This window comes from Haliaeetus albicilla, chromosome 14 (genome assembly GCF_947461875.1).
Source record: "Haliaeetus albicilla chromosome 14, bHalAlb1.1, whole genome shotgun sequence".
NCBI lineage: Eukaryota > Metazoa > Chordata > Aves > Accipitriformes > Accipitridae > Haliaeetus > Haliaeetus albicilla.
The window spans coordinates 2,359,596-2,387,559 of record NC_091496.1 but is presented as its reverse complement, the minus strand read 5'-3'; the positions used below and the strand labels follow the sequence as shown (position 1 = coordinate 2,387,559).

At 43.8% G+C, this 27,964-nt stretch overlaps 1 protein-coding gene across 1 annotated transcript in view; it reads left to right on the top strand.

Annotated features, from left to right (window-relative positions):
- EXOC4 (exocyst complex component 4) overlaps nucleotides 1–27,964 on the top strand; it is a 408,465-nt gene that overhangs the window by 314,959 nt on the left and 65,542 nt on the right. The window contains exons 12-13 of the mRNA XM_069801534.1: nucleotides 19,740–19,876; nucleotides 26,889–27,044. Of these exons, the coding sequence (XP_069657635.1) occupies nucleotides 19,740–19,876; nucleotides 26,889–27,044 (293 nt within the window). The remainder of the gene's footprint in view (nucleotides 1–19,739; nucleotides 19,877–26,888; nucleotides 27,045–27,964) is intronic.

The following is a 27,964-nucleotide window of genomic DNA, read 5'->3' as shown; positions in this document are numbered from 1 at the left end:
TGTCTATATCTGCTCTCTCTTAGCCTTCCCATTGGTTTAGGATCACATGAAGTCTCCAGCATCCTTCCTGGTTTATTTTTGTGTATCATGGTCTTAGGAAAGGAAAATGAAAATAGAAGGAACAGAGAAAACTTGAATACTGTAATTGCTTTTTCAGTCAATTTTAGACTCCTGCTGTAGGAACAAAATGCAATAGCATTTAAAAATATGTTTATGTTTCCAATTTATTGCAGGAAAATGCTTGAATCTCTTTTCTGTTGTCTTCTAACGTAGATATCCTTGGTGCAGCAAATTGTTAAATGGATGGTGGGAATATTTAGGTAAGGCTGGTGGAAACTGGTCAATAAAAGCATGCTTTCTGCTGACTGCTTTGGGACCTTTTGTGTATTTTGCTGTAAATGGATTAGCACCATTTTTCTTGGGTGACTTTTATAAATTGGTTCTGGGCGAGAGATGCAGGGTCACAATACAGGGTGAAACCCTCACTTTCTTTATTCAGAGTTTACTCCACAATCGCTCACTGTATTTTCCTTAGCTAAGGAGGTCTACGAAGGCAAACATCAGGATTTGTCCAGTTTCCAGCATTCAAAAGCAGCTTTGTGTCTCACCAGCATCGGGAAATGGGAAGGGACGCGTGTATCGGTGGTGGCCACAGGGCTACGCAGTTCCTGGAACGGAGAGGAGAGGCTTAAAGATCATGGTACCAGGTTAGGGGAGAGAGGAGAAGGGACCGTATATTTGTATAAGCACCTGATTGCAGCCCAGTTCATGATGTTGCCATTTGAGTCTTCCCTATGATAAGGAAATTTCAGGCATGGCTCAAAAAACCTTCATGTTGAAGGTTTCCCAAAAAAAAGAGTTTTTAAGCAAAAATAAATCTTCTAGTGTCATAAGTGTCATCTGCTTTTAGGGGGCTATTAAGTTACAGTTCTAAAAACCCATCAGGAGAGTGTGCTGGGGGCACTTGGGGCTGGGGGCTGGTACCCTCCTAGGGAAGATGCAGTGCTTCAACTCCAAATTGATGTATATTGGGACAGCTTAAGGCTCAAATGATTGAAGGTCTGTAGCTCAGGACTAAGGCATGTTGGCAGAGAAAGGCGAATGAGTCTGGTAGTGCATGCCAAGCAAAGGTTTGTGCAAAGCACATCTATAAGTAATATTTTCATGAACACTTGCATCCACATTCATTTAACGCAGGGATAATGAGATTTCTATGTCTTCTATACATCCTTCACATTTACGTCAAACATGTCAGCAAAAGAAGATTGAATACATTGTAGTTAATCTACATTTTGGGTAACCACAGAATTGCAAAGGTGGGTTTTCAAAAATGTGTCATTCAGAGTGATTATTATTTAATATGTTTAGTAACATGTTGATGAAATTTAGGTGCAGCTGTTAGAAAACACTTACTTTATGAAACTGTTGATATTGGGTTTGTGTGAGATGAGGTAATGTTTTGTTTCAGTTCTTCTGATTTTATTAGAAACAAACTACTTTTAAAAAGCATCTGATATGGGTTCTGTTTGCATTTCCCAAGAGTGTTTGTTGCTCTGCTGTGTGGTTTAAATAATGTAACAGAAGGAGCCGTCAGGAATTCTCACTGGGGGTAGGATAACCGCTCATCCCCCAGGGAGACCCAATATCGCCCAAGGAGTCTCCAGAGCTGAATTAAGTGTTTTCAGGAGGACTTTGGGGGACACAAAAACATGTTCTGGCTTCTTGGAGCAGCTAAGGCATCACTGAGAAGCTGGCTGAGAGCCTGGCCAGTGCAGGACTGTGCCCTGGTAATGAAATCACCGACCCACCTGCCTGGCACCATGACGTGGGGTAATGAGAAAGATTAAAAAAATCTGGCAAGCTGTAATTCTATCATATTGATGCTTATGAGCTTTTTTCTCCTTTTTTTCTTCATCTTTTAGAAAGCCTACTTGACCAGGGGTGTTTCCCGCAGCCGTGATGTCTACCCAATATAATCTCAATGCAGCAGAGCTTCCTTGTGGTCTTTTTCACATTTTCTGTCATACTGTTGTACGTTATTCAGGAAAAAAAATGTGCTTTATAACCTCTTATATTACTTGCTCTGAATTTTAAAATTCAGTATGACTTATGATAGTGCAGATTGGGCCAGTATCTTCTGAAAGCTCTAATAAACATGTGGCAGCAAATTAAAATGACATGGCTGAACGAGTTGCTGCCCCCAGCCATCTGCCCTGTCCCTTCGATGGTTGTTGCTGGAAAGGTGAGGATGTCTGATCCACTTGTGAATCAGTTGCTGAAAACCTCTAGTTGTCATTGTATTTTCATGCAGACATACCCTGATCTTGTTTTACCTTAAAATATGATGCAGACTGCTGTGAAGGTTTGGGAGCAGGTTCACTCACAGGTAGGTGAGGTATCCTTATATCGTGATACTGAGTGGAGTGGAGGAGATGGCTTGGCCATCTGATTTTAATCCATCATCTCATCTCTCGGAGTCCCTGAAGATTTTGAGATGTGCACTCCTACGTGCCATCGGTGGGAGCAGCACACTTGGCTCCTCGGAAAAGCAGAGCTGTCACATATCCCATGTTGAAGGGTGTCAGATTCGTGTCCTCCTGCTCGCTCCTCTTCAGCCCCTGAACTTTGAAGAGATGATTTTTTAATCTGGCCCCATGGCTTAGACAACAGGCATATTTGTGTGGCAAATGTGGTGCTGTAAAGATGCTCTCTATGCTTTGACTCTTCTCTAGAAGTAGAAATTTGGGGAACAGAAGAGCTAGGGCAAGAAGATTTGCCCAATCTTCCTTTCCATTTTAGGAATGGTCAGCAAGAAGTGCTGTCGGAGCCTGCTGTAAAAAATAAATAAATAAAATAGACTGCAAGAAATCTTCCCTTTTCATTAGGCTTCATCATGGTCTCTTATAGTTCAGCTCGATTCCTAAATGCTGTGTGCAATATCCTTTCCAAATCACATTAAGTCTGACAGCTCTGGATTGCCTTGATAGATGTGTAAACGGTCGGCCCCATTGTGAATGCCAACGAGACCTGTGCCTCCCTGATACCTCCCGTCGCCGAATCTAATCACGCCCTCCCGTGTAAGTGAATTCTAAGCTCTCATTATGTGTCAAATAAAAACTATTTGCTTGTTTTGGTTTTGAATTGCCAGTAATTAATTTAGAGTCCAGCAAGGTGTGAAAATAGGTCTGGTATTTTCCCTCTAGGCTGGATTTAGAAGCACAGTGCTGGGGGATCTCTTGGGTCATGAAGTCCCAGTCCCTGCCATCAGATGCACAGTATCACATAATCTGTTTTTCATAAACATATTAAGTCTGTCTTCAAAGCAGCCAGGCTTTCATTCCCCATAGCTCCTGTTGAAAGGTATGTAGTTATATTGCTTTAGTGCTTTACTATTCCTCTATTTCCAAGCAATAATAATACTCAAGGCTGTTTATCAGTGCCTGCTCGTGCAGGCTGCTGAGTTTGGTCCACCTGAACTTCGCCATCTCTCCCTTGGGGCTGCAGGGGTGTAGGTAACTTGGAGTCACCTGCAAATGCGTCTGCTCAGAGCTACTCAGCCTTTCTGCAGCTCAGTAATGAATAAATTAAAAAAACACAAGGTTTGATACAGAGGTTTAAGACAATCCTTCTTCAATTGCAAATGGGATGTTTTCAGTGGCAGTACTTTTGGCTTTCTCTTGGCCAGTTTTTGATCCAAAACTTTGCATCTTGCTTTGGGACTTAACTTTACTATTTTTTTCTTAAGGAGTGGATCAGCAAAACCTTTTCAGAGGCCTATATTTATTTAGCAGAAAGTTGAGCTGTTTTTCAAATCATTCAGGCTTATTATAAGCCATTTCCAACTTCTTGGTCACAAAGTGTGGTCTTAGCAACCGTGGTTTGGAAGGACTTCCAGATTCAGTAGTAAGGAATGCTTTATTTTTGTGATAACTGAACTACTCAGGATCACCTTGAGCACTTGACCTCAACTACTTTTGTTCCCTGAGGTCTAACAGAAAACACTCTCTGCTTTTGAATTCCTCAAGCTGAAGGTGTTTCGGTGAGTGAGATGACTCATGGGTGAATGGGACACAGGAGTGAGGAAGAGATTTATTTGACTTGGGGTGATGGATGTGCTGTGCATGTTCTCCTTCTGCCTTTGCTGCCAGGTGTGGTTGTGCAGCACTTCATAGACTTTGCTGTCTGCACTGAACCAGCTCTCTGCTCGCCCTGTTCACAGCTTGGAGACAAATAAGAGAGAGTGAGAAAGGACATTTAGATTAGACATGACACCTCCTAATCGTCGACAATAAGAATGTGTGGGCAGACAGAAGTCTTTGCTGTATCACTTGCGCTACTTGCTTCAATTCATGGTTGTCCATCAAGACGCTGAATTAACACAGGGCATAGGTGTTCTCAGGCTGTCTGAAAAGTGGCCATGGAATAATTTTTTACCTATATGTTACTGTGTGGTCCACTGAGTACCCTTTGCTGCAGAAAGCCAATCATGAGCATGTCTTTACAGCCCGTGAGGGCCGTACTGGTGGTTTTTAGGAGCCGAAGTCTTGCACTAGAAAAAGGTTTCATCCCTGGTGCCATCCGGATCTAATCTTCCAGGTTTTGGCTTCTCTTGACACAGAAGTTGCAAAATTTGCCAACGGGGTTTTTTTCTTGAAAAACAGAGCTTGGCCTGACTGCTTTTACGGTTGGACATTTCAGGAAAATTTCCTCCATTTTTCAGACAGGGTGCTCTGTAGTAACAGGCGGTGATTCTGCTGAGAGAAGAAAGCTTGTCAATACAGTTTGGCCAAAAAACAAAATTTCTCAAGGGTATTTAGTTGGCTCTTCAGTTGGGGAGAGTTAAGGAAATTCCTTTTGAAGAGATTATATAGCCACATTCATGAGCCGGCTTCATGCTGCTTGAGTGGAAGATGCATAAATACGGGTTGACCCCATGTTGCAGTAATGCATCTCCCCTTTTAAGCATTTAATATTTAAAACGACTTTTTGCTCTCTGAAAATTCCCGTATTTGTTGCCCGGTGGCGGTCCCAAAATGTCTAATGCTTCCTGCCCTGTACAAACTCCAAGTGGGATGACTGTCCCATTTCTTCAACTCTTTCACTGCCTCGGCACGTCCGATGCATGTTCCCCATCACACCTGGCCACAGTTTTTTCTGGATAAGAAGAAAAATGTTTTTCCTGTGTAGGAATGAAACAAAAAAACAAGCAAGCAGTAACTGAGTAGTAGCCTGGTAGTAACTGAGCTACTTTAGTTTGCTCCTTCTACATGGAACTGAATCAACTCTGCTGCCATTAATTGCAACAACGTCTTGATGTTGGAGACAAATTTCTTCTCCGCTCTCTTTGCATTCAAAGCGCTACTCCCAGAGGCAGGAAGATGGCTTGAGTGATCTTGAGTGCCACCTGGCTTCCCGATAAAGCTTGCATTTCATCTGGTTCACTTGTCAGCAATATTGCTCCTCTTAGCAGCACAGCATTGCCAGAGAGATCTTGCAAATACGACAACATTCAAGAGACAAATTATCTTCATTCGGAGTTAATTTCTGTTTCCCAGCAGGGCTCCGCTGTGACCCTGCTGGGTTTGGAAATGCTGCTGTTTGGTTAATAGATGAATGTTTTGTGGATGACTGTATCTGTGCTCTGCTGGTGCCAAGTTTGGCTTCCTCTGCTCCCTCGCCTTCTCACTTGCAGCCAACATTGTGAGGCCTAAATGGATTTATTCACAGGACAATAACTTGACTGTCATTAGCATGGGGAAAATAATGTATGAGCAAGCGATAAAACAAAATGCTCATTCTCTGCCATCCATAACTGCCTGGGAGGTCTCTTAAAGATGTACTGTAGGGAGCCATCTGCTCGGAAGGGGAGATGGGACTGTCAGGAAATGATACACAAGTTAGAGATGGGAAGGAAAGATCTATAGTATCATCCAGACCATTTGCTGAGCGGGACTGCTCATTACACAGAGCTCTGCCTGCTCTGGCTGGGAATTGAACAATAGCATCTCCACTGTTACTAGACATCTCTCGTAATGAGCTGACCCAGTGGGTCTTCCATTTCCCAATTTGATCTTTTTTTTTTTTTCCTCCTAGAATGTGATTTGGGGGAAAAGATAACTTTTTTTTTCACACTGCCCTTTTGCTGTATTTTGGAAGCAGGATTTTGCGTTTCTTTGCTACGACGGAAATCCTGAGTTAGGAGCAGATGGTTGTTAAACTGCTGAGTAGTTCATTTAGTTCTTTTTTGCTCCTTGCAGGGAGTTCAAAAGAGTGGAAACATTCATCACGTAGTGTGGGAAACTGTGAAGTGCAACTGAATACTTTGAGTTTGGTTTGGTTTTTTGGATTAATGGACAGGTCTTTGGGCAGATCCTGATAAAACACCGTAGCGGCATAGTTGGGGTCTTGTCAGCCTGGGTATTGCAGTTGTGAAAGGGAGAGAGGACAAAGTTGGATGAAGTAAGGTTTCCCCTGACGTGTAATTCAGGGTTTATCTATAGGAGTGTTCCTCAACACATGACATCTGATTTTACAGTGCCAGGCAAACAGTGCAGCTGGCTCCTAACGCAAATATTTATCACAGACCTTGGCCCCCATCCAGACCTTGGTTTATGTTGAAAGGTGTTAGATGGAGCTCTATGAGAGGTTTTCTTTTGCCATCCCTCTCTGTGTGAATAGGATGGTGAAAGTTGCTTTGGTGGTAGCTGTGCCCCACCTATGAGATTCTCTGCAAACTTCCCAGTGGTCCCATTTGCATCCTGGTTTAAGCTGGTGTGGCCAGCCTTTCCTACTGGGGATGGTCAATCTGAAAGGGAAAGTGTGCTGCAGGCTAATGGCATTTTCCAAATTAATCGCTGCGTCCCAGAAAGTGCAGTATGTGTATATGGCTTTCTCTGTTTCCATCCTCGCACCATGGCTCACACTTGGAAGCATCCTACTTCAGAAATGGTCCCGCAGTTGGACCTGTCGTCAGGTGGGGTCTAAGTCAAGAGGAGGCAAGCAGGTTTGTTCAAGCAGGAGAAAATAGTGGGTTTACAGTGTTTAAATTTTGCACCCAGCCCACGAGTCTATTGTAATTGCCACTTCTCTTTGCAAGAATCAAAGGCTGGCGTTGTCTGTTCTCCCATCTCCTAAGCAGAAGAGTTTGTCAGACGTGAATCTCCAGGGGTTTTAAGTGGTCACTCAGTTTTGATTAATGCAACATTAATACAAGCTGTCGGATACTTGGAGCGAGCTGCTCACAATCTCCATGCATGAGGAATTTCAAAATAATCCTTTGGGGACATCCAGGGACAGAACTGTGATCTCCTTAGTCTTTGATGTCTTAGAACACAAGGCTTAATTTATTGAATAAATCATAAGTGATATAGTCACGTGCAACATATGAGTTTTCTCCAGTGCTGTGCGAGGGCACCCTCAGTTGCCCTTAAATTGGTCAGCTCGGACCCTGCTCACGCCCCAAGAGTAAATGCAGAAAAGAAAACAAAGAGAATAAATGACACCATAGGGCTTGTAATTCCTCTGCTTCCTTTTGCAGGAGAAGAGACAACTGATGCTTTTGTAGTTCCCAACTTAGGAAGCTCTACATAATGCCGAGGGTATCATAAAATTAAAATTTCACAAGACTAAGGACATCTGGGTTCTTTTTGTGTGTGTTAATTTTTACCTTGAGTACATTGCCTCTCATTTCCTAGTGGCTTTGCTTTTTACTTACTAATTTGTACCTGGAAGGAGGAGCAGGGAAAGCTGTTCTGAGAAGACCTCAGCTCTACTAAAGTTATGTCTGGAGGTGGTTGGAAGGCATTTTCTTGCTGAATTTTATTGTGATTTCTCCATAACAGTAATGTATTTGGTTGAAATCCTTTGGAAGCAAAGGAAGGAGGGGTTGGGGAGTCCAACGTCTCTCTTGCCCTGGAGAGTCTAGTGGTTAGAGCATTGGCCTGTGCAATAGGGCATCCAAGTTTGAGTCCTGCTGATCGAATGGTCCAGGAGAAAAATTCCACTCCTTCCTGTTGGTTTCTGAACCACTGAGACAGGCAGAGATCAGTTTTGTCTATAAATATGCATTTCAGCATGGGTCTGTTCTAGTGGAAATGTGGAAAAGATCTTGATTTTGCCCAGTCTATTGGAGGGGACCTAAATTAGAAACATCAGAAGTTGCTGTGAAACCAAATTGTCATGTTCTGGCCATCTCTGGCAGTCTTAGTGTGCATTGGGGTGTAACTTCACCTTATAAAATGAAGATCAACCTTAGCCCTGCAGAATCCAATAGCTCCAACTTGAGGGCAGCTCTCTGGGAGCTGGTGGCTGTTGATGTGGCCCATCAATCATAGCTGTCAATCATAATGTCCAGCCCTGGGTGCACAGGGCTACATTACATGTGGCAACAAGTTCTCAACAAAACCAGTGTCGTAAGGGTTTTAGCAAAAATACAGCTGCTGAGTTGCAGAAATCCATCTCAACTTAGTTGCTGGTAGGTGACCTTTAAAAGCATTGTGGAATATTTGAAATTTCTTTTCTTTACTCTCTAATTCCTACATTTGGAAAAGAATACCTTGCAGATGAACCCCAAACTATTGTTTATGGAAAAAACCGCTTTTTTAACTAGTTGAAATGCTTAAACAAGGCTGAGTTCGTCTACTGTTTTTTACAACTGCCTCTGGAAAAAGGAAGCATACACCATTCCTGTGGTTTAACTGCATTTTCATCTGTGCTGGCTTGTAAAGTCAAGCCACAGAACACAATACAATAAATTTATCTGTCAATTTTAATATACTTTTGGATGTCTGAGTAGGAATTGAATGCATTGCATGTAATTAGCTGGACCCTCTTGGAGGGCCTCTGCTCTGTCCCCAAGTTTCCCAAGGATTGCTTTGGAAAACACAGACTTCTTAATCACATTAATTATAGTTGGGTTAATGAAGAGTGAGACAGAAGTGTGAATTGCAGTGCTCTAAGGTGAGGTTTGAGTGACCTGTGTCTTTTGGGATCCCCCTATTTTGGGTGTTACCTTCTAGAAACCCACTAGTGACATTGGTCTTGTCACTCTACGTTGTTATTTAGCCCTACAAATGGACTTTTAGACACTTGTTCCAAAATCTGACAAATGGTCTTGTAATTTCGGTGAAATGAGCTCTTTCTGATCCCAGAAGCTCACTCTGGGTTAGCTCTCAGAGCTCAGCCTGGGTTAACTGTTAAGCCTTTACATGTCGTTCATGTATTTGTTTGGCCATTTTGTTTCTAGTGATCTTTTGCATTTTCATTAACTCTTGTTGAATTTAGATCATAGTTACAGTCTTTGCATTGGTGTCCACATAGACAGCATAAATCCAGGGGCACAATATCATCTTCTTTTGGGGCTCAGTCCTGCTAAGCCGTTCTCCATCTATTTTTTCCGACTACTTTTGTTTTTTCATCAGCCAGCTGCCCTTGTTGTGGTCGCTGTGTCTTTCCAGGAGCATCTCTCCTCCACATGGGGCATGTGTATGCCCTCTCTCTAGCAAGAAATTTTTAATAGGTAAGTATGCTATAAATGCTGGGGCTCTGAGACTGAAGAAAATAGACCTTGGAGCACATAGAGTATTCATAAAAATAATACAGATGGGTCTCATTCTCCACACTGGGCTAGCAATATAAAAACATTTATTAAAAAATGAGGTTCACTCTGCTTCCAAAATTGATGACCTGCTTCTGAGCATCATTAATTTTGTGGTCTATGTTCAATTTGTATTGTGTCGCAACTGCTAATGATGTTCTAGAGCGGATATTACAAAGGAGGAAAAAACCTACCACTCACTACATAAGAAATAAATCGTCACCTTGCCATGAGTTTACCTGTAATTGGGAGAGTTGTGTAAAATCCTAAGACGACCACTTCTGGGAATATTCAGGGGGGCTGAAAACGTCAGGGACAAGCTTTTCAGCTCCTGCAGTACAAACCATGCTTGAAATAACTGGTGGTTATTCCTTTTCATTGCAGCCTTGCGCAAATGTATATTGATTAATAAAGGAAGAGCGTGGCCTGTGCCTGGCACTTTTGAGTGATAAACAGTTATGCAGCAGTAAAGAGGGTATATTAAAGGGTAAGAGCTAATGACTTTTCTTGTGTATGTAACACATTAAAAACAGCATGAAGCTACAGCTATTTTATCATAGTGCTAATGTCCCTGACAACATTCACTTGGTGGGAGTGAATGGATGGAAATCCATTTAGAGAAGTAAATTAAAATACCTTAAAAAATGCCTTTAATAATAGCTACAGAACTCAGCAGGACCAGAGGAGTGAGAGATACAAAAGACCTATTAAGTTATCCAGTCCATCTCCCTGCCAAAGCAGCAGTATTCCTTATTATGCAGTTACTACTGTATCATTCAGTGAAGATTTAAATGTCTCAAGTGCAGGTACCTCTGATGGGAGAGTAATCTAAAGGTTGGAAGATTTCACTGTCACAAACTCGCCCCTGTGCGCAACCTAATTTTTCCTTCCCTGCTAGTCTCCTGTGCTGCATGCGTGGGCGTCCAATGGGAATAAATGGACAAAAATCCTTATCCAAGTGTTACCTTCTATATTTCCTGCTTTTTAAGCTTGTAACAATGCTGAGTTAACAGCCTGCTTGGTATCAGGGATGCGCGTTTGTTTCTTTGAAGACTATCGAAAGATGTCTCCTCAAGCAGATACTTCTAGTCCTGTGGCTGTGATTTACAGCGGCGTTTCCAGAGGTGAGAAACACCTTGGCAGGGGATGCTCAGTGGCTTCTGCTGGTGGTCCATCTCCAGCAGGATGGACCCACTGGATCCAATCCTTTTTTTGGCTTGCTGGCAAGCTCCTGAGCACTGGCTAAGTGTTGATGTACCGAGAATTCCTGTTTTGTGGGGAATTTAGGAGATTTGAATAGTTACGGTGTCTTTTTGGGGTATAGATTTGCAGTGCTTGTTCTAGAGAAGAAAATGCCACTGCTTTTAGATATTTCTGTGTCAGAGCTTCTGGGATGGCAAGGTGGTTTTGTTTGGCTAGTTGTTTTTGAGCATACCTTAGGCATCTTTTGCCATTAAATGTATTTGAGCTCAAAATCAGAATAAATGCATCTGATCTCCAGTATTTGATCAGCCATAGAAGTTCACGCAGTAGTTTCTTCATCAAGTCCGTAACTCCGGTTTGAATGTAGCTTGTCTTTCAGAAAAGCACCTGTGCTTGATTTAGAGCCTTGCAGAGATGGAGAATCCAGCACACGCAAGCTGTTCGTGTGGTTAATTACCTTCACTGTTAAAAAACATGTAGCTCATTTCTGCTCTGGTATGATCCAGCTTCAGCTCCCATCTGCTGAATCTCGTTATGGCTGGCTTAGAAGGCTTAAATAAAATAAATAAGGAGCTTGAAAAATATTCTAATGTCATAGGCATTCAGGAGGTCAAAAAGAAAAGGGTTTTTTCCTTTTTCTATGCAAATGTCTGAACAGGAGAAGTGTCATGATAACCATCAAGTCCAGTTCATCCAGGCTACGTAGAGCAGGCAGCTGAGCAGAGCATTTCTCGTTGGAAAAAGCTTTTCATATGTGGTTATCTAGTCACATTGTTCTGTCTTGAAGATGACAAAATTGGTTTCTGGTGGGACAAATGAGCTGTAGTCTCAGGCGTGATTGAGCATCAATCTACAGTGGTCACTAAGGATAGTGAAGAGGAGCTGAATTGCAACTCAGATGTTAAGTCCCAGTCCTACATGACGTGAGAAAGTACGAAGGTCGATGTTGGCCGATTCTGATCTACGATGCTGTAAGAAGGGACTCAGTTTAATTAGAAATTGGGGAAATCTTTCTAAGAAAACTTGTCTTTGCTGTGAAGCACAATCTGGAGCACAAGCCTGTCTCAAATTTGGACAAAGAATATGGTGAAAAATCCCATCCAGCCATACCCATGGTCCTTGTGGCTCGTCTGCAGTCTTCCCTGGCTTTGGGATTTGGCCTCACATATTGCAGAAAAGGTACATGCGCTTTTAGACTGTGTGGGCTTTTTGCTCAAATTGCAGAGCCGATGAGTATCACTTACCTTTTTTTTAAATTATTGCAGAGCACAGTTTGAAAATACTCATGGCAGACTCCTCTTTCTGTGCTTTAAATAGTTGTGACTGATTGCGCACTTACTGGACTTCAGCAGGGTTGGACACAGTTGATGTTAACTTTGTGTATAATAGAGGCTCGTGTGTTCAAATCATGGACTCTGAAATCCTAAATAATGAATATAGTGTTTATAGGAAGAAAACAGTTCTTCTGCATGGTCAAAGGTAATACAGTAATAAGCAGATTTTACGGTACATGTTCTCCATTTTTTTAAGAAAATGTACATTTTGCTCTTCATCAATATTCTAGTTCACTGGAGCAAATGTTTTCTGGATCGCACAGTGCCAGGTAAATAAGAGCTATCCAAGACCTTGTTTGTGCACTCATTTGGCTGCTGCAGCATCATATTTAAAGGTGAGAGAGAAACACAACGTATCCTGGGCTCCCATTCACATCTGTGGGGATGAAGGCACTCAGGACCTTTCAGAATAAAGCCTATAAAAAGAAAAATATCACCTGCAGTGAAACGGGCAGAGTTATAGTTTAAAAAAAAAAAAAAAAAATCTCTCGGAGTCAGGAGCATTTGAGAAGCAAAGTTGTAGTAGGATGTAGTATAACCATAGTAACAGGCAGGATTCTGCAGAACTGATACCGGAATAATGAATTTTGCTGAAAAAAATGCTGTATGAGAAAAGCAGGCTATCAGATTTTGAGACCGTAAAAAGAGTTTTTGCATTTAAACACGTATTTGAATTGATACATACTAAAAACTCCAGCCCTTTGTAAACCCTGGATGTGCCAGAGAAGAAAACAAATTGAAAAGCCCCCTTATCACTCAGTGTGAAATAACCACTAATCAGTAAAACAGACAATTTAGACTATCATCGTTCCTTTGCTAGCTAAAAAAAAAGTATTATAGTTGGTTTGGGGTTGGTTTTTTCCTTCTGTTTTAGTGGGGGTGACCACAGCACTGATACACTGAAACAGGGGTGCAGGTCGGCTCCCCACGGCAATGCTGGAGCTGGGGCAGCACCCAGCTCTCCTGCCCAGCCCGTGCCCGCTCCCCCGGCCACAGGGCTTACGTTGGCTATTTTTTAGACATCAGGTAGGTTTAAGCAGCCAGCTTATAGCAATTTCAGGGAAAACTGGGTCCCCAGCTCCTGGTTTTCAGTTTTGAATGATTTCCATCTCCAGCTCTGTTCTGCCAACATGTAATATCATCTAATGAGATGAGAGAATAGTTATTTCAGTGGCCTCGGAAGATATTTGTTAAACGGCTGGAATTTGGGCAAAAGGAGTAAACACATTTGTGGTTTTTATCTCCATCTCCCATTGCCCTTCAAGGCGCTGACAGCGCTTGATATTTATCAGCTCACAAGAGCCTGTCCAGGTATTTAAGCAGCTCAACAGCTAAAGCAAAGCACCGGTAAAGCAAAGCACATGCTGGGAGATCGCTGCAGAGCTCCGTTTCACCCGCCTGCCGAGTAACAAACCGTTATTAATTGAGAGCAGAATAACCAAATTGCAACTGGCAGCCTAATGCTGCGGAGCATCGCGGGTCAGAGCGCAGGGGGAGGCGAGATGGCGGGTGGGGGCATGGGATGAGGAGGGAGCTCGGGCAGGGTGGGTTTCCTATTTAGAGCTGATTGCCTTCGGTGGGACTTTGGCAAATCTCCCGCAGCTGCTGAAAGCCCGTTAGTCTCTATAAAATGTCCTAATAAAATGAATCATAATATTAATGAGTCATAGAATGAGAACAGCCCAGGTTGGGAGGGACCTGAAAAGATCGAGTGGTCCAACCTGTCACGGGAAGGGGAGCCGAGAGGAGATACCCAGCCCCCTTTCCAGTCGCATCTTGAAACCCTCCAGCGATGGGGACTCCACCACGTCCCTGGGGAGGTTATTCCAGCGAATGATTGTTCTCACTGTAAAAAATGTCTTTCTTATTTTGAGATGAAACTTCCACTGGTGCAACTTGTACCCATTGCCCCTTGTCTTCTCCGCGGGGCTCCTAGTGAAGACAGACCCTCCGTCCTCTTTGCAGCTGCCCTTTAAGTACTGGATAATATCATAAAGAAATTAACCCCAGATCCTGGATCCTAGACACCAGATCCCATATAGTATTTGGGGAATTGCACATTTTTATGCAGAACTCTGTATGCCAGGCCAATACCTAAGAGGATATCGCGCTCAGTCCTGTATTCACAGCCCCATTATATCTCATTGCATCCGGTGGCATTACGCCGTCGTGATACCCAAGCGCAGCGCTGGTGAGCTGGGTTTCAAGAGTTTTCATCCCATTTGCACTCCCGCGGGCGCTGCGGTGCCGAGGGAAACGCTGGGCAGCCTCTGGCCCCGTTTCAGGCCCAGCAGCTTCCAGTCTGGAAGCAGATGAGATGGAGCCGCTGAGCAGAAAGACAGAAAAAAAAATCAGACAACATCCCAGGTGCCCTTAGGATATTGCCTAAACCTCCTCTGTTATTTGAACGCTTGCGTTGGGGACGGCGCGGGCAGCAGTTTGGCAGCTGCCTGCGAAGAGATTTGGAGATGCCGGGAGGTCACCCCATGCTTTGCTGGCGTTCAGACAGATCCAGAGCTGGCTTTCACTGCGTGGGCATCGGCTTCGTTGCATCCATCCCAACCTGTCCAGAAACCTCCGCGAGCTCATTTCTGCAGCTCATCGCAGAGTGAGGAATCAGCCTAACACCCACAGGTTACTCCAAGAAAGCAATGCCAGCCTTCCCAGCAGGAAAGCAGACACTCCACAGTCTCCTAAACCACAACCACCCAGTTTCCAAGTGCAGCCCCCAACTCCGCACCCCACCTCCACCGGAGGAACCGGAGCAATTCTTGGGGAAGTTTGTCACCGTAATGGATGATGCCACGGCACACGGCACCCAAGACAGGTGAGGCTGCATCAAGCGGAACAAATCTGTATGGATGATGCATTTCTGCTGGGGCAGGCGAAGGCTTCATGATGATTTATATATTTGCGGCTCTTGCCCAAAGAGTAGTGCCCCAGCATGGGTCACTGGAGCCCTCTGCTGAATACACCTTCGCAGTGCCGGGAAAGGAGGACGAATGATGCTTTGGAAAGGCAGATGCTGCGAATTTAACATTTTGGGGGGCAGCTCAGAAGCTGTAATTAAAAAGAAAAATACAACAAGAAAATGCACGAATAAATGTTGCGTGTCAAGGTGTCAGTGTGAGACTTAACCACCGGTGTCCTTTGGAAAGGGTCCCAAACCCAGAGCTGTGGGTCAGCACTGAGCTCAAAGAGGTTTGAAAACCTTTCGTCTCTCCTGTCCTGCCTTTAATTACAGCCATGCTGTGTGCAGTACTTTTAAAATTGTGGGGTGTCAGCTAAACTCCAGCTTAAAAATTAGATTAGGCTTTTTTTTTTTTTTCCTTTAAGTCAGCCACGTCCTGCACTCATCTGGTGCCTTCCTCTGCCAAGGCATCTCCAGGAGATTTTTAAGTGACGGGCAATAATATACTAATAATCGACAACCTTTCCAGTGCCAAGGTCTCTTCCTCCATCTGCTGCATTTTCAAGAGCCCGTCACGTGGTGAAGACATCCCTGCACAGGTACATTCCCATCCTTGCCTTCTCACCCCAGGAAAATGAAGCAAGTGAACGGGCATGGGAGAAGCTGTGATTTCTGCAGAAAAAAATATTTAGGGTGGAGATTGTTCCTCTAATCTAAGTGCTTCTCGCCAAGAAGTTAGAGAAAACAAAATGACAGATTGAAAACCTGAAGGTTTGCGTGGGCTTGACCTGTTGTTTTGAACTTCTGCGTGTCGGGGAATTGTTTGGGAACCAGCTTTATTGTACTGAAACTGCATTTTAAGGGACCCTTAAAAACGTTCCTCCAGCTGCATCGTTTTACATCGAGTGCCCTCTTGCTGTAGAGGAATTCAGTCATTTTAAAAACTTAGGTGGGGTTGCACAAGACAATAATCCCAAAGGTAGTATTGAAATAATACCTCTGGGTCTGCTTATTCTCCGTCACTCTGGGCTGGTGAAAGCCCTCTGGTCAGAGTGGAAATTATACCTGCCCTGGAGCTGCTTTACGTTATCTGAAGCTTCAGCACAACTGAGAATAAGGACCATATCAAGGAATAATGATAAATGTTTGCAAAATACATTAAAGGTAAAACCCACAGTGTTAATAATGAGTGGTGCTGCTCTGTTTTATCCTCTTACCTCAACAGTAGCTAATGGACAGGAGGTCGTAAGAAGGAATTTCTTTTTATTTTTAGTAGCCTTAAGATTCTTTTAAAGCCTTCACCCCGATGTGCTGTAGGAGTAATGAATCATACCCTCGGCGTGATGTTAGGATTCAGCACCACGCAGCGTTTTCAGGTGTGAGGAGATGAATATTGTTCTGTGGATGAGTTTCCTTGTTAGTGTGGGTTTTTTTAAAAGGCTTCATTGAAGTGTCTTGCCATAAAATTATGCTTTGATCATATCCATTTGCTGTTAATGAATCCAGATGGGTTAGAAGCAACTGGATTGTAACTCTCTGATAATACGTGCGCTGCCTTTCATTTTCTCGCGCGGAGTTTCAGAAGATCCTGCGCTGGCCCGGCTAACGAATCCAGCGGTATTAACGTGGCCTGATGCATCCTAAAACACAGTGTCCCCAGAGACATATGCAGATGTGTCAGGATCGCTTTGGAAAAGGTTAAAATACTACAGAAAAGTGGCCATTACATATCTGGTACTGTCTTCTTTCATATGGTAATCTCCTTTTTTCTTTCTTCTATTTTTTTAAATCATGCAAGTAGCTTTGTATTTCCTTTAAATCAAAAGATCTTATTCTAAAATCAAGATACTGGCAGGAGCTTAGCTCTGATTGTAATGCTGTTGTAGAGAGGAGAAAGTAAGTGGAAGAAACTATGTGGAAACGAGCAATACCTTCTCTTTTAATGTACAATCTTTGGATTTTTAAGTTGTTTGCTCAAATGTTGAGTTACCTAAAAAAATAGAAATGGGGTGGATCGAGACCAGGTTTGATTCCTCTTCGTGTGGTTGCATGTCAAAGCCATGAAGTTTGCTATCACACGAGGATGCCTGGGAGGACAGATCCTTCCCCTGGTAAGCTAAGAGAGATCAGGTGATAGCATGGTTCTGCTGAAAATCCCACCCACCAGGTTGCTACATGTGTTCAAGGCCAGGTTGGATGGGGCTTGGAGCAACCTGCTCTAGTGGAAGGCGTCCCTGCCCATGGCAGGGGGGGTTGGAACTAGATGATCTTTAAGGTCCCGTCCAACCCAAACCATTCCATGAGTCTATGATGCTAGTCTATGAGTTAGCAAGGATTTTTTTTTTTTAATTCCCTATGCATAAATGTTAACGTTAGTGCCACACCCCTAAGGATCAGGATCAGCCCCCAGAAGGAGACTTGGATTTGGATTGAAGCTGCACAGCAACTTCTGTATTTTCCATTTGTGCAGTCAGAGATGTTCTCGTGGCTCATGTCAGCAGGTTGGAGAGTCGTGTTTTCCTCTGCTGACAGACAAACGCTGGCCATGGGAGCACCTTTAAGCCATCTAGGTGCAAAGTGAAGCACCTCTGCTGAACCGCCTTGCACTGATTGTGGTCGTTGGTGCTTGAAGGTTGAAGGACAGCAGCTTCTTAACCAGCCCAAATGCAATGAAGGCGTGACTATGCCCTACCTCTGGACCAGTGGATCTAATGGATCTAATTTCCCCAAATTACTAGGTAATTTTCACACCGCATTTATCAGCCTAACGTGCACAGGCTTGAGTTCACTCTCAAGGGAGAGGTGCCAGATCGGTCTCGCATTTTAGTAGGATTTGGGTAGATTCTTAAAACGCCGCTTTTGCCCTTGCTGCGGTCAGCCTGGCACACCAAGCAGGGATAGCACAAAGCCTGGGCGACGTTTGAATCCTGCAGCTGATGAGCTGTGCTCACACCTCGGAGCCCATCGGTATGAAAACAGCATCCCTGGCTGCTGCAGCTTCTCTACGCAGTTGTCTGCTTCGTTTGCTTGCGATGACTCCGGGTTGCAAGTCCTTTAGGGTTGGTTGTTCTCCTCCGTGCGCATCAAGCCCAGGGTGGGATTGAATATTTATTAAAATACAGATACTTGTAATAACAGGAGAAGCAATGTAAACAAGAGCATCTGAGAGGCAGCTACACCAGACTACATTTTTGTTTGGACAAAATAATCCCAAATTGTTGCTAATTACAATATGAAAGATTGGTTAATTCCTGTGATTTGCTTAAGAGAAAGCATAATAAGATACAAGAGCAACCAAAGAGAAGTTGGTTTTTTTTTCCTCCCAAGTACAGTTGTGAGCCAAGGATGTATCAGGAACAGCACAGGCGGTGACTATGCCTTCACTGAAACCCCCACATGCTAAGGAGTCATGTGTGCTCTGAATCAGGATGAGGTTTGCAGATGCTTTTTTACCAAATCAGGGGCAGGTAGAGGAGAAGAATCAATTCCTGTCACTCAGGGGTTGCTCTGGAGGAGCAGGATTATGGATCAGGGCTATGCTGCCGCACTTTAATCTGGAAATCAATAGAGAGATGGAAGTTGGGCTTGTGGAGATGTGGCAGAGATGATGATTTGGGGTTTGATGAGATTTTACTCTGCAAACAACTGAGGCACTAACTCCTTTTCACGTCCTGATTAACACAGAAAAAGGGCTAAATTCAGCCTTGATGCAGCTCTCTCGATGTCCCCGGGGTCCCCCCATGTCATTCGAGTCCAGAATTTCTCAGACGAACCAGGGTTCATAAATGCTTCAGTCTCCTTCTTTGCCTTTGCACATAGCTCATGAATAACCCTTCGCTCTACCGAGCCTAATATTAATTCAATTTATATCAACCTGGGACTTTGATAACCTTCCTTCTGTCTTGTTTGTAGCAACCAAATTAAATACAGCAGGCAGTGTTACAAATACAAACTGTGCCAAGTCACCTTGGGGTAGCTCAGAAATCCCAAAATTCATACAGAGCTGTTTAAGTCTTGGACATTATCAGATATATGGTACCTTCTGCAGGCTGTCCGAACTTGCTCATCTGTGGGATGTGGAGCAGCGTTTTTGGTTTGCAGATTTGCCCTCTTGTTCCTATGATTGTAGTACACTGCTTGGGGTAACAAGAGGATTGCAAGGTGCTACCTAAACCTCAGAGGCCAGCAGAAGGCTCATGCTCTACACATGCAGCTTGTATGAATGGGAGTGATGGGTGAAATCCCTGGTCTTTAGGGTAGCCTGCAATCTGTGAGTCCAGAGGTATTTGTCAGGCTGAAATGCTCAGGGTTTGCAAGTCCAAGCAGAGCTCAGAGAAGCTGTGTGTTCCTGGTTCCTCTAAAAATCACACTTTTGGGTTTTCAGGTTTCATCTAGTGAAGGAAAGACCTGGTGAACTCCGCTGGTCCTCAGCAACTGGCTCAGAAATCCAAACTTTCAGACCTGATATTCAAACCCCTAAGCCACCCCTCTTCATCTCTTGCACGGTTTCTTCTTTTTTTTCATTTGTTCTGCTTTACGTCACTCGGTGAAATGGAGTGCTCCAGCATCTGCTCAGCATTGGGGAGCATCAGCTGTACAGTTGCATCTGTGACTCTAACTAGCAAAACATGAGAAGGCTAAAATTAAGATATATGCTGAACTGCTATTCATACTTCTGCTTTTGTTTCTTTTCCAGAGCACGGTAATTGTGGAGAAGACTGTTCAAGACCTAATGAACCTGATGCACGACTTGAGCGCCTATTCGGATCAGTTCCTCAACATGGTGTGTGTGAAACTCCAGGAGTACAAGGACACCTGCACCCTTGCCTACAGGTACAGGCTTGGAAACCAATGTATGCTGGAGATACTGCTCGTGGGCTTTTGCAGTTTTACCATGAGTAGGCAGGAGTTACTTCTAGACATCATCTCTGCTCGGATGGTCAAGGATATATCTTTCTAGGTGGGGAAAAAATCTGAAATAATGATCATTGGCATATGAAGAGTCTTGGCTACCCAGTGACTTTATCCACATCACACTGCGGTTTACGCTCTTTAAACGTGGGTGACAGTGGTAGTAGAGCTTAGAAAGCACACGGTTTTTCTCTTAATCAGGCAAAAGGTGACCTCAGGTTGGAGATGGAGAGTATAAGGCATCATCTTTAGCATAAATAGCTGTATATAGGTATTGCTCTCTTGTAAAACAAGTCAAATCCTTCCATTTGAGTGTTCCCAAGAGATTCAGCTAGATTTTAGTTAATTATATTGAGATTTGAGTATTCACATCTCGTAGCAACATGGAATTAGTAACCACAACACACCACATAAATACACACACGCTGGGTTTTGTGAAACTTTCCCAAACCCTTTCTGTAAACTTATTCTTTCAGGGGGTCATCAAATGCTTTATCCTTGGCTGTCTTTGTTCATTAGCATTTTCAGGTGATCCACCTCTAACTGCTTCCCCACCACGGCGCGGAAGCTGAACACAGCGTAGTCCCACTGGGCACAGAGTTACCATGCTGGGTCGTTCGGTTTAAGTCCTTCGGGTATTTGCTTTATCAGAGATTTCCTGGGTAACCGTTGATAAGTAACTTATTCTCTGTACATCCCAGTTGCCCGTCTGTAAAATGGCCCTCCCTGGAGAGGGGGGCCAGGAGCGTGCCCTGCACCACAGGGGTAAATACTTGCATTGAAGGACACTAAAGATGCTGCGGCAATGTGGGCTATAATAGCTGCTATACATAATCTCCTTTAATAGCTAATTGAGGCTGGCGATAGCAGGGGAAGCTGAAAAAGCCCCTTGTGTTTTCTGACCAAGAGCATTAAGAAATTATTTCCTATTGCCTGATTTCATTCAGGAGAAGCTTCATCTGGCGAGCGGCTGCGTACAGGCTCATTATTATTATTAATAATGCCAACAATATCAGTGAGCACATATGTGGGCTAAACTTTGTCTGAGCGCTCGTGTAAATTGGTAGCCACTCGTGTGCCGTTGTCCAAAATGCTTGTATTTTATAAGAAACTTTACTGACTGGAGCCAGACAATAGATGTAATTTCTTTGGCTTGAACTTAAAGGTCCTTCCTTCCTTCCTTTGCTGATACCATTCTTGGATTTGGCACCTGCTGAGGAGTAATTAGGACAGCCCTAATTTGGCAATATCCTGATTACAGCAGGAGGAAAAACAGGAAATGTTCCAGTTTTGCTGCTAGCAAATGACTGACTGAAATAGAAATCTATATACATTTCAAATGATGCAGAAGAATATAGCAGCTACCCGCCTTTCCCAGGGCGAGCGGTTCAATCCGCGGGGACGTTATGCCCTCTGCAGGGATCTCACGTCGGTACGGCTCCGCGCAGCCTTGCCCTTTGCACCAGGGTTTTCCCTGGGGGGTTGAGATGGGTAAATCCTCATGTTGATAAAGTTAGTGGAGGAAGGATCATTTATAGCTGCTTAAAATCAGAGAAAACTCCCTAGAGCTGTGTACTAATACGATCAGGCGAAGCTATCGGAGCAAGGGAGTGTGTGTCTGTTCTTGAGATGTCAAGATAGTGAGAATTCGGGAAGCCAGAGAGATGGTTTATGCAAGATTTGCACATGGCATTCGTTCGTTCCCCATGTGCATGTGTTTCTTGAAGGGGAGTATGAGCAAACGTGGATGAAATGTATTCAAATACGGGCTCCTCAAAGCAAGACTGTTTTATTCGGAGTCCTTTGCAGAACAGATAGCTCTGTCAGGACGTCAGCGCTAAGAAATGCACAGCTGAGATTTTTCATGTTTGATTTCCATTTGGCTCTGATTTTCTAGTGAATGCAAAAAAAAAACCTGACAGGGCTGGATATGAATGGATTGGACATTTATATAAGTAGCAACTATGGATTTTCTTGTTTTAATTGATGACGAATTTCGGAAGCGTATTTAATCTGATGTAGGTGAGATGTCTTCTGCAAATTACATGTTTGTGAGAAGTGCAATTTCAGTTTGACGCAAACTGTTTACAAATGTGAGTTATGTTTTCTGACTGGTTTATGAGGGGTTGCGTATTAAAATGAAAACAGAAATGGGAGATAGAGCCACAAAACCTCCTGCTGTGTTGGCAGTACTTTTCTTAAGTCTTGTCCAGCCCACGTCTAGCGGCTTCTTCAGCAAATTTCTATGAAAGCAGCTGTACTCCTGAGTTAAGCCTGTATAGTTAAACCATTTTTATGAGGCTTTGGGAAATACTGCAAGGCCATAGAAGGAATCACGGGGACAGGCAAAAACCTGACCGGTTCAAGGTAGCTACCCTTAACATGAGTCTTTCTTTTTAATCTCTTGCCAACACCCTTCTCGGACAAGGTTTGCTGTCTTGAGCACTAAAACCAATCTCTTTCCATGTCTCTCTACAGAAGTTGGCCCCATGTTTAGTTATGTTCATGCTGAATTTGCAGATTCTTATTTTGTTTTCCAAGTTTAAGCTCTGTCCTGTGTGTCTACATCCTTCTTGTCAAGCTTCATCCTCTCTCCCTTGAACAGCCATCCTTTTGTGCATTTTTCAACCTATAAGAAGAGTCTGAGTAAAGGCACCACTCACCCAAATAACTCTCTTTAGTCTGCAAAAAGAGATGGACATTTCCAAAGAGTGATTTGCCTTAATTAAAATGCCTAAACTCTCTGGAGATGCCCAGCTCTCTTCATTGGCATGTGAAGAGCTGCTTGTGGTGACCAGCCTCCTGGCTGAACTGGCTCAGCTGAATCTGTAAAATTAGGTGGGGTAAGACTGGACCTAAAACTCTCCAAATGTTACGGGGGGGGGGGGGGGGGGAATATCATGGTTCCTGCTTTACAGCCAGGCAAAATAAAACTAAGCCCCTTTTTATTGATAAGGAAATGAGGAGCAGATGTATTTATCCAAGGTGTGGGGTCTGTGGTCAAACGGGATTTCTCAAGTCCCTAGGAAATGCTCTTGCTACTCAGTTTACTGCTTCTTACTGGCCTCTTCCCCTTCTTGCATTAACTTTTTGGTTTTCCAGTTGCCCTTTTGACTCTTTTGGGGCAGGGTTCTGTCTCCCACAGGCCATTAGGTACCTGGCAGATGCTGAGCATGCTTTTAAACTCTTCAGCAGTGTGAGCAGGGCTCAGCATGGAAACATCACCTTGGCCCTGTGAAGAGAAAAAAAATAATTTCCAAATACCTTTGGCACAGGGCAACAGAGTCCAATTAACCCCTATGGCCCCCAGATGTTTTCTTAATGAAAAACCATGGCCCCCCAGCTGTGTACCCCATCACTCTATTCCCAGCTCAGGGCGGCAGTGGTGCAAACCTGGGACCATTACCACCAGCAGATGTTTTCTGGATAAAACCCACCGAGCTGCGGAGGGGTGAACCCTCCTCACCCATGTGCCATCACCTGTGTAAGTGTTACACCTATTCCCTACCCGCTCCCGGGAGCTGGGTACAAACAGATGGCATTTTCCTTGGCCCGTTGAGCTGTGAATTAATTAGTTGATTATGGCACTGGTGGTAGCAAGTAACCCTATTACAGAAGCAGGAAAAATTACATAGGAGTTCGGGAGAAGGGGGGGGGTGTTTGAAGGGAAGCGTTTTGAGCTGTACTAAAACATGTCATCCTGTCTTGTGATAATTTACTTGAGGACCCGAATTAGATTGACATTGATAGAAGTTACGGAGGTTGAAAACTGGCTGAGATACTAGAAAGAAAAGGTGGGGAAAAAGGAGTCTGTAATTGATGGGAAAAGCTGGGCGTCTAACGGAGATCGGGGTATGCACCACCCTGTTTAACATCTTCCTTAATGAGGGGGTGGTTGGAGTAAAACCAACCTGTCAATAAAAATTAGAAGGTGTTGCAATCATGGGAAAGAATGGGGACATAATTCCAAGGGACCCACGTAGTGGTGGCAGTGTCCCAGCATCGATTAATTTGAAGCTCCCTATTGATTTCAAGGGAGAATTTGGCTTAGGGCTCCAGTGGACCCATGAGTACCACATCGCTGAAAGGAGAGAAAAGCAGGAATCATGTGGGTTAGGTTTTTGGAAAAAACTGACCCTAGAAAAGCAAGGACATCAAGCTCAGTTTGCAGCTTGCTATAGCAGCCAAACATCTTCCAGTCTCTCCTCCTCCAAAACCCACTCCAAAAAGCAATAGGATTTGAGGACAGCAGATAATAAGGATCATAAAACAGAGAGGTAGCTCTGTCCTCCGTATAACTCCATCAGAAGACTCCCAAAGATGACTTGCGTTCGTAGACATCTCAAGGGCTAAGATAAGGCTGTAAATAACTGAAGAGAGTAAATAGTGAAAGTGGTGAGAGCCGAGGCTGCTGTAAGGGGAAATAACAGGGAGTAATGGGATGAAATTGAGTAAAATAAAACACGAGCACAGTATCACGATTATTTTTTTTTGTCCAAGAGTTAGATTTGTTCAACTGTGAAATAGACTCCCAAGGGAAGGAGACTATTACTTTAGTCATTTAAATCTGGAGAGGACAAAGCACTGGCTAATATATTCAATGGAACAGTTGTCTTGCCTTGGCAGAGAAATGGCCAGATATCATCGAATTCAGTTTTTCTATCTTGGATGTCAGAGATTCTGGTGGAGCTTTTTTTTTCCCCTCAGATTTCACCAGGTTGAAAAAAAGAGCCCTTTTTTCGTAAGTGGAAAAACACCAAGTTCCTAACAGCAGCAGAAGGCCAAATTGAAATTTTGACGCCGAGGTCTTCTGTGGCTGGAAACAAAATTCATTCTTTTGTCTGTGGCAGATTGAACATGAAATTTAAAGTGAAGGAAAATATATATGTAAGCGCATGTGACAAATTCATTTTCACAAATTGTGTGTACTTACGGAGCAGAGGTTGTTTTCTTGGTGGTAGGTGAAAGGAGTGATAAGTTGCTCTATGCTGGTGGGAAAAGAAGTAATCTGCTCTGTTTCAAGATAGAGCAGCCTTGGCTCCTATTTCAATGACTTTTTCACTGTTTTCCTTTTCAAAACACAGATAGTCAGTGTGTTGTTACTTTTATTTCTATTTATTGACCAATATATACCTTTCAGGAAATGTAAAATGAGGCCGGTTAATCCACATAAACCCCTTAGAAATGTACAGGGTCTCTATTGTGATCTTGCATGACCCTTCCCAAAATCACCACCTGAATGCTAGTGACAGCTCTGAGCATCTCTTTACCCCATGCAACATCCTAGCTTCGATCCAGAAGTGTGCAACCGAGTAAATGGCACCGCAAGGTCCACATCGAGCTGACGTGGGCTGAGCCAGCACAGATATGTCCCTACTGCAACACCCAGCAACTCCAGTTCTTGGCTGACAGACCCAGTATTGAATCTCTGCATCTTTTTGATGCACAAAGTTTCCATCCATGTCGGAGGAGCCGTTTTTTCTGGGGGACAGTAACAGAAAAAGATCTACCTGGCATTTACAGTCCAACCCCTTGCATTGTAGGACACAGCAAACCTGCATTATTTCTCAGTGTCTTGTAGCCTCGTGAGCAAAGGGGTGATAGGTGTTTGAGGGGAAACACACGTCCCAGAGCCTTTTCTTTATTTTTGCACCATCTCTTGGTGCACAAGGGAGATCTTGATTCTATTGTTAACCTGCAGCTAAGCTTCTCGATAGGAACAGGACCTCTAAGACCTTGTCTTTTCAGATGCTTCCTTTCTCAAGTCATGCTGTGCTGCTTGTTCGGTGGGTTTGCCCTGTTCCCATTACAGAGGGCAGGGAAAAATCCTGCTGCTGCCCATTGGAGAGGTCACCACCATGCTTTTGCTTTGAGTGATGTGGACAAGTTGCACATGTTTCTTCTTGGGCTGGAGAAGCAGTCCAACTGGTCACCATGCAAGGACCTCCTAGAAGAAGAGCCTTCCAGGTGCTCACCAGAGAAGGAAATCAGTGATAGGATCTAGAAGGAAACACCAGGAACCCTAACTCCCACTTGCCTTGTCCAAGAGATAGCAAAAGACATCCCAGATCCTTGCTGTCTCCTGACCAACCCAAGAATGGCAGAAGATGTTCCTCTCTCTAGTCACAGTGTGCCAGTGAAGTAGCAAACGTTGACGAGGACTATGCTGATGGTTGTTCATGAGCAATCCCAACACAAAAAATAGGCACCTAATTGACTTTTCCAAATACAGCATCCTGTTTGTCTCCTGCAGTTGCCAGTGAGGAATTCAGATTAGTTACACTGCCAAAAATATCAAACAGGGAAAGTCTTCATAATTGGAATATGCTGCGATCTTTGAGTCGATTTCACCCATACATACGATTTAGCTGAAATCTGTATTATCAGATGTTTTGGATGACTGGAGAGAAGATCCCGGACCCTTCATTTCCTTTCATTGCTTCAGACCTGGTCCCCAAGCTGGGCCAGCTGGTGTGCAGTGAGCTGGTGGCTTCCACCCAGGTCTTCCTGGGCAGGTTTCCACGTTGCAGTCACAACACAATCAGCAGCGGCTGGCGAGCTTGATTGAGATTGCAGAGAACAAATGAGCCATGGAGAAACTACCTTCTCTCTCTTCTAGTACAGAATGACCTCCTCCGGTTGTGTAAATGATTGCAGGTTGAATGATTTCAAGGGTGGGGAGAACATGGCCCTTTTTCCCTTAAAGGACTCTATCAAAGTACATCAAGAGTTGTGAGTTTAAGAGAATTTGTATTCTGTCCACCCGTGTTGCCGTGCCTTCCACACGAGCGCTTTGTTGAATTCCTCTTTAGACCCCTTCCTTAATGCTTAATGCACCTTTGTATGTGATAGGGATTTTAACGAATTTCTGCGGAATTGCGTGAAAAGTACAATTTGCTTCGCACTAATGTGATTGTTGCTGCTTTCCCCGTAGGAGCATCGTGCAGTCGGATGAAAAGCTGGTGATCAGTGCATCCTGGGCTAAAGATGACGATATTAGCAGGCTCCTGAAATCTCTGCCCAACTGGAGCAACATGGCTCAGCCCAAGCAACTGAGACCCAAGAGAGAGGAGGAAGAAGACTTTATAAGGTAAAATATTTTATGAAGTTGTAAAAGGGTTTCAAGGAGAGTAGCAACAACAGTAAAACTTGCTGGAAACAAAATAATTATGGTGTTTGCATAGCTGTTGTGTCCCCAGGTGTGAGAAGAGGTTGGGATGTGATCTTTCCTCAAGTAGAGTAATGAAACTTGAGTCCACGTGCCATTATGCCGGGTTATTTTAATCCCAGGCACCAGCTTTGCTGAACTGAGAACTTCCTGTGTGTTGCCTGGATTTGGTTCTGTTGATGGTATCGAGAAATTATTAAGGAAATGACCTGTTTGGGGGATGTTTCTGGGGTTTGCTTATCAGTCGTATGATGGATTGGTAGATAAACCATCCTGAAGCTCTTTATCCTTCAAGAGAAAGGAGAAAGCAGAGCTTCTCACACGCAACAAGGCCAGAAGAGAGGGAGACCATAGTTCAGTAAGGAACTTCAGTGGCAGTGCCAGCTTGCTGCTTCCCTGCCCTTATTGCTCATTTCTGCTCTCTGTGTTGTTCAAACAAGGCTATTTGAAGAATCATGCTTGTGAATCGAGTCAGGAAAGTGCCTGGGACTGGGGAGGGAAAGACAGGGTTACTTTTAATTCAGGCAGCTCCTTGTCCTGGTTGATGGTGCTACTCTTATCACCCATGCAATGAAGAGAGCTGCAGTCTGCGACCTAATGGAGGGGCCAGCTGGTTGTACTGGGCAGGAATTCCCAAAACGGGCATTGTCACCAAAGCTGTCCTCCTTTTGAGCCGTGACCTGGTGGTGTTTCTCCTCTGTCCCAACACCAGGAGCTATGTTAGGAGAATATTGGTGAAAATGAAAAATGAAAAAAGAAATTGGTGAAAATGAAAAATATTGGTGTACTTCCAAAGGGGATTCTTTCAGAGGCAACTTGCTGTGCCCAAACCAGATTGTTTC